Source organism: Carassius auratus, unplaced genomic scaffold (genome assembly GCF_003368295.1).
Source record: "Carassius auratus strain Wakin unplaced genomic scaffold, ASM336829v1 scaf_tig00037735, whole genome shotgun sequence".
NCBI lineage: Eukaryota > Metazoa > Chordata > Actinopteri > Cypriniformes > Cyprinidae > Carassius > Carassius auratus.
The window spans coordinates 27,501-34,448 of record NW_020526400.1 but is presented as its reverse complement, the minus strand read 5'-3'; the positions used below and the strand labels follow the sequence as shown (position 1 = coordinate 34,448).

The window sequence follows — 6,948 nt, the reverse complement described above, 5'->3', positions numbered from 1 at the left end:
ATTGATCTCCTGCTCCAGTCGCTCCAGTCGTTCTTCAGCTCGACTCACTGCAGTCTTTTCCTGATCTCTGATCAGTCGTATCAGCTCAGAGCGGCTTCTCTCAATGGAGCGGATGAGCTCAGTAAAGATCCTCTCACTGTCCTCCACTGCTGTCTGTGCAGAGCGCTGTTAGGACACACAGTGATTCAGCTTCAGTGAGTCTGAACTGAGATTGAGACAAACTTCTCTTCTTCTCCAGACTCACCTTATGAGACTCCACAGTCTCTCTCAGCTGCTGGAGATCTTTCTCTCTCTGCTGGATTCTCTGCTGGAGCGTCTTCTGTGTCTCCTTCAGCTGCTTCTGCAGGACAAACAAATGATAGTCAATCTCACAGAAAACTACCGGCTCTAAATCATCATGAACAGATGAATCCAGTAAAAGAGGATCTGATAACTAACCGCTCAAGGTTCAAACTCCAGAAGTGATGATCGACTACAATCATCCTACATGAACTGTACAAGTGTACGTATAAAAGTGAAACTTAGAGCTTCACACTGACAGTGTTTCTGCATTTTAACTGATGGAAGTATATATTTTATGATATGAATTATATGTCAAAGAACAGATGAATGGTGTAACGAAAGCCCATTTTACTAAAGGTTTACAGATCATTTTCAGGAAACTCTTCTTGCAGCTGCTGTTTATTTCTGCTGCAGTGTGAATGCTGTCAGCTGTTAATATGGAGCTGATATAAACACTTATGAAATGAGTGTCAGTAATATTTGATCAGTGTCTAGTGTTAAATACCTGTTTCTCTGTCCTCTGTGCTGCAGCTGATACAGTGTCGTGGTTTTTATGTTCATCCATCGTACACAGCACACATATACACTTCTGATCCTCCTGATCCAGCAGTCTGTAATACAGATCTTACAGTAACTGTGTCGACAGGAAGTGGTCACTGGATCCTTCAGCAGATCCAGACACACTGGACACAAGAACTCATCCTGAGAAACTTTTACTGCGTGAATACAGAGACACAAACACACTACAGCTCAACTACAGCTTCTCTTTTCCAGAACTCACGTGCTTCCTGTTTCCTGCTTCTGTGTCTGAGTCACATGAGTAAAAAAAAAAAAGAAAAAGCTGATTCCTCATTCCTGCTCATGTAGAGTCTCTCTCTCTCTCTCTCACACACACACACGGCAGGTCTTTAAAGTTTACAGTCTCTGCACTGGCTACCTATTAAGTTTCGTACCACTTCTACCACGCTACAAAGGCAGTTTCACACTGAGCGCAGATATATCTGATCAAATGCATATTAGTATTCTTTAGCTTGGGGTTTAAACAAACCATTTTTGCTTGGTTGGAACAGCAGCTACACTAGTTATGTCTCTATTACCTTCTCTGTTTCTGCTGTAACATCCCGTGGTAACTAGGATTTACACAAGCTTCAGTCTGGATCCAGAACACCTGAGAAGAGATGATGCTGACTCTCAGAGGATCCCAGAAGATGCTTTAATATATATAACCCTCTAAGTCAATAATCAATTCTAAACTAATTAAAGAAAAAGAAAGGTCAAAATATGAGGCGTTTTATTCCTAATAAGAATATTTATTGTTGTCAGCCACTTTAACATTGTAAATACACAGTTTTTTGCAAGATTGCATGATTTAGAAACACCCAGTAGTTTAAAAACAAAACCAAGACCTAAGTCTCCTTTCAAACGCTGGTCATACACTCCCCAACCCACAATCCCTGCTGGTACCGAGACTTGAACCCAGGACACAAGTTACAGAGGTTACAAGTTCAACTCTCTAACATTTCACATATTTTCCGCCCTGCTCACAGCCAATTCACATTTCTTCTTCCTCTATCTCCACATGCCATGCTGGTGAATCAAAATATAACAGAGATTAAAAACCCCTCTCCTTAGGTTTCCTTGTCCCTGACGAAAGGTGAAATCCACAAAACATTGGGGCACGCTAGGGCTGTGCAAAAAATCTCATCTCATCAGTAAAGACATTCTGTAATTAGAAGTATATCTCCAGCACGTGCATTCAGATCAGGGTTGCCAGGCTTTCATAACAAATCCTGCCCAGCTGCTTCTCAAAACTAGTCCAAAACTAGCCCAATCGCGTTTCCAGGAGGTTCCCCGATAAAATTGTTAAATTATACGTTTTTTGGCAGGGTTGCCTTGGTAAACTTAACATTCTAGGGGCTAAATATCATGTTATTGGTATTGGGGTTGCTTGAACCACGGACATGAAAAACAACCGCAGACTTGGCAACACTGGTTCAGGTGGAGCAGCAGTTACTACACAGAGCCACTAACACAAAATCGTGTTCAAAATCGACAAAGAATCGCCTGCGATTTTAACGTCGATGTTGTGTAGATTGTCAGTGAATTACGGCTCTGTGTAGTAAATGCCAACCAGTGTTGCCAAGTCTGTGGTGGTTTTTCATGTCCGCGGTTCGAAGCAGAGATTGTTAAAGGGGCTGAATTCGTAAAAAAAAAAAAGAAAAAAGAAAATAAAATAAACCATCTCTCTCTGCCCTACAGATTAATGGTGATTTATGTACAGATCCAGGAATGATCTCAACTTTTGTGTACAACTTTCACAAAAAAATGTGATTCCTCTCTTTTGAGTGTTTGTGATGAAGTTTCAGGTATTAATGCAGACTTTAAATAACTATGTGACTCTGACCTCTCTATTAATGAAATGGAAGAGGCACTGAAATCTATGAAAAGGGGTTTACTTTTTTTTTTTTTTACTTTACTCAATTTGTGAATGTCCCTTCACATTGTAAAAATCATAGATTTGATTTAGTTATGGCAAATAATGCTTTTGTGTCAAATCTCTCTACTATAGATGCATCTCTCTACTATACGATTAAAACAACCCAATGTCTCTTTCGTACATACAGCTCTCTGGTATAATGGTTCTGGAAAACCCATTTGGGCCAGTATAAAACAGAAATTGACACTGCAAGGTCTTCATATTTTTTCAGAATATTGACAATAATCATAAAAAACCTAGGCAGCTTCCTTGATGTTGTAGAGGATCCTTGATGTTGTCAGGCCTTGCATGTTAAAGGATATTTTATGGACTGAACAAACATGGGACATTTAATTCCTTCACTGTAAGTTTTGTCCTCAGGATTGTATGTTGTTGTTTGTTGTTAGAAGGGTGGGGTGGTGAATGTAACTGTAAGTGTTAAATTAATTTAAACACTGAAACAAAAAATACACGATAGCCTATGCATTCCGTCGGTGATGTGATATTTGTTCGGTCTTTGTTTAACACTTATTTAATGTGATGTGTTGATAAGGTGTTACATGTTGTGGGTTACGCTCTTCTTCGTCTGAGATGTTCTGCGGTCACCGGAAGTGGTCTCGCGGCGCATGCGCAGTGTGCAGAGCAGCGCTAGCGGAGCGGAGGAGCAGAAGAGCGAGGAGTTTCTTTAGCTTTAATTATTCAACCTATTTATTATAGTGTTTATGAATCTACGCGATGGCGGGAATCAAAGGTGAGCGACTTTACATGTGTGTGTTCGCGGTGTGTATGTTTGTGTGTGTGTGTGTGTGTGTGTGTGTGTGTGTAATAACGAGCGGTGGGGTGTTTATTAGCAGCCGCAGATTTACATCCTCCATCGAAATAAACACACACACACACACACACACACACACACACACACACACACACACACACAGATCAGCTCTTTGTATAAATATTAATACAGCTCTCATAGAAACACACACACACGGTGTTGTAAATGATGTTGAGCTGTGAGCGGATCATCTGATCATCACATGAGTCCGTTATTCATCTGTAGAGGTTTTTTTTTTTATCAATATTATCATTATGAATCTGAACACATTATAATCAGAAAACATAACACGACTGATATTTCAAATTTGGGAATATGAAGGAATTTAGGCGACAAATTGTACATTATTTCATACATGTATATATATATATATATATATATATATATATATATATATATATGCCAGCATCGTCATGTGTTATCATAGAAATATTTGGTCATTTAGTTACTTTTTGGCAGAACTTTTACAAAATGTATTTTGAAAAATAGTTTTTGACAGTTTAGTTGAATAACCGATGACAAAAGAGACCAATTATATGACTAACATATGTTTGTATTTGAATTAATGATGTCATAATAGCAACACTATGAATGTAAATTAGCTTAAGCCAATAGACTTTAATGAAAAGTGAAGGTATTTTGTTTAATATTTCTTTTATTGTTTTTAACTTTTAGTAAAAAAATGTGCTAATATTTATATATAATATATAAATATTTCCAAAATATATACTATATGTGTATGATCATCATATTATTCTGATTTCTGAAGATCATGTGACACTGAAGACTGGAGGAATGATGCTGAAAATACAGCGGAGCATCACAGAAATACATTACACTTTAACACAGATTCACACAGAAAACAGATGATTTATATTTATAATAATATTTCTCAGTTTTCTGCTCTTGCTGTACTTGTATGTAATAAACACATGTTTGCTGACTGTTGTTGTTGTGTGCAGCTCTGATCAGTCTGTCGTTCGGAGGAGCGGTCGGGCTCATGTTCCTGATGCTGGGCTGTGCTCTCCCCGTCTATAAGTGAGTGTGTGTGTCTCTCTCGTGTGTGTGTGTGTGTGTGTGTGTGGAGCATCTGCTCACGCTGTGTTTGTGTGCAGTGCGTACTGGCCTCTGTTCCTGCTCTTCTTCTACATCCTGGCACCTATCCCATACTGCATCTCTCGCCGCGTGGTGGACGACACAGACTCGGCCAGCAACGCCTGTAAAGAGCTGGCCATATTCCTGACCACAGGCATCGTGGTGTCCGCCTTCGGGCTGCCCATCATATTCGCCCGCGCCCTTGTGGTAAACATCTTCACACACTGTTCCTTCACTGACACTGACACAAAAATAAAACAACTGAGTGCGATCTGATGATTTAAGTGCATTGAGGCGCTTTGTCTGTTTAACATGAAGTGATGGGATTGATCTGACTGAATAATGGATGTGCACAGATGGCGTGGGGAGCCTGTGCTCTGGTTCTGACGGGAAACATCGTGATCTTCTGCACCATCCTGGGCTTCTTCCTGGTGTTCGGCTCTAATGATGACTTCAGCTGGCAGCAGTGGTGAAGCACGCCGATCATCTCAGCTCATCACTTATTTATTACCGCCGTCCGCTGATAGACGCAGGAGTCCAGTGCAATACTTGTGTTACTCTGACATGGCTCTGACCTCAGCTAGACGTTCAGGTGGTCGCTCACAAACACTGGTTCTTCTTCTGCTGCTTTCTGTTACTCTTCAGTCTTTAGCTCTTCAGAGTTTATTTATTGGTTTTTGTTTTCTGATGATCGTAGTAAACGTGACATCGTAGACTGACACTCATTATGTTGTTTGAGATGATTGTGTTTGTTGGTTTGTATTGCACGTAACATGCAGATCAAACACAGATCATGTTTGTTTGTACATGCAGACGAGCTCATATCATCAGTTTCTGTAAACCTGCAGAACTAACGCAGAATCAGAGAGAGTAAAGTCAACATGAGAAGTCACATCAAGTCTTATTCTGTCACACATTAGCATGAAAGCCTGTCTTTTATCGAACCGTTCTGACTTCTTCCCCAGAACTGTAAGCTACAAACCCAGGATTGTGAGAACAAAGTTAGTTTATATCTCTCAGTTCTGAGTTGTTTATTGTGAGATGTACTCGAGCTCACATCTGTGTAAGTGTTTAACTGCGGTTTCATGTGGACTTTGAATCTCTGTTATTTTATATCTCCTCACCGTTTGTGCAGAAACAGCACAGCTAACAATGTGACTCTTCCTCTTTTCTTGTATTTTTTTTATTTTTTTAAATAAACAGCATTTTTGCCAAAAAAAAAAATCAATTGTATGTTTGTTGTCATTGCAGCTGATGTTCCGTGAAAAAAAGTGGTTTATAATTGTTGTTTTCCACTCATAAAATGCAGTGCATTTCACATACCATCACATTATATAGAAATGTTAAATTATTTTGATAACTTAAAATAGTCACAATTTATTAAAAATTAGACTAGTTCTCATTATCCTTGAAGAGGATTAATTTTATAGTTGTGGTTTTTCATATAAATTGGCATTAAGGCATTACAACAGATATTATCATCATGTATTTTTTGAATTGAAAAACTTGAATTGAATCATGTATATATATATATAAATATTTTTAAAATCATGATTGAATGAGTCTAATGCAATGCACAGAAATCTGGCAACACTACAATAAGATTACAAATATTGACATGAATAAACAAAGAAAAATATTTTATTTAGACATTTACTAAAAAAAGTAAAATCTAAAGTTCCACTGAATGCACCGGAATCGTTCCTCGTCACAGTTTATGAAAGCTGGACATAGCATCCGACTGTCTTCGGCAGATGTTCGTTACTACACAGATTTTCAGAAGAAACTGCATTTTGAAAAGATACTGACATATATCAGTTCCTACAGAAGTTATATAATGATGACAAGATTATAGAAAAAGAACATCAAATTAACTGAAGGAAGATGATGATAAGTCCAAAAAAAGTTCAGATCTTTAAAGCAGGCTAACTATATACGTTTTTTTTTTTTTTTATTTAGATTATGTAGGTGTTTTTATTTATTTTTGTAAACCGAGTGACTTTAGATTCAAATACTATTATTATTGGTCTTTGTTCTGGACTACTTATATTTTTTGGAAGAATTACTTGCATCATTGCATTATTAACATTTTTCTAGTTCACGTGACTTTTTCATTTGGTGCTTCATTATGTGTGTGTGTCTCAAGTTACTTCTTGGATTTCACACATCAGCTTTGCCTCTAATTTGACAAGGGTCTTCATCAACCACAGACACAGGAATCATCTCAAAATGCTTTTACTTTCAATAAAGTTATTACAATCTA

The 6,948-nt window shown here is 38.1% G+C and overlaps 1 protein-coding gene across 1 annotated transcript; it reads left to right on the top strand.

Moving 5' to 3' along the window:
• Nucleotides 1-3,359: 3,359 nt before the first annotated feature.
• On the top strand, nt 3,360-5,867 carry LOC113083320 (leptin receptor overlapping transcript-like 1). Its single transcript, XM_026254475.1, has 4 exons — nt 3,360-3,509; nt 4,553-4,628; nt 4,706-4,892; nt 5,042-5,867. The coding sequence occupies exons 1-4, from the start codon at nt 3,494-3,496 to the stop codon at nt 5,156-5,158; spliced, it is 396 nt and encodes a 131-aa protein (XP_026110260.1). The 5' UTR covers nt 3,360-3,493; the 3' UTR covers nt 5,159-5,867.
• Nucleotides 5,868-6,948: the final 1,081 nt, after the last annotated feature.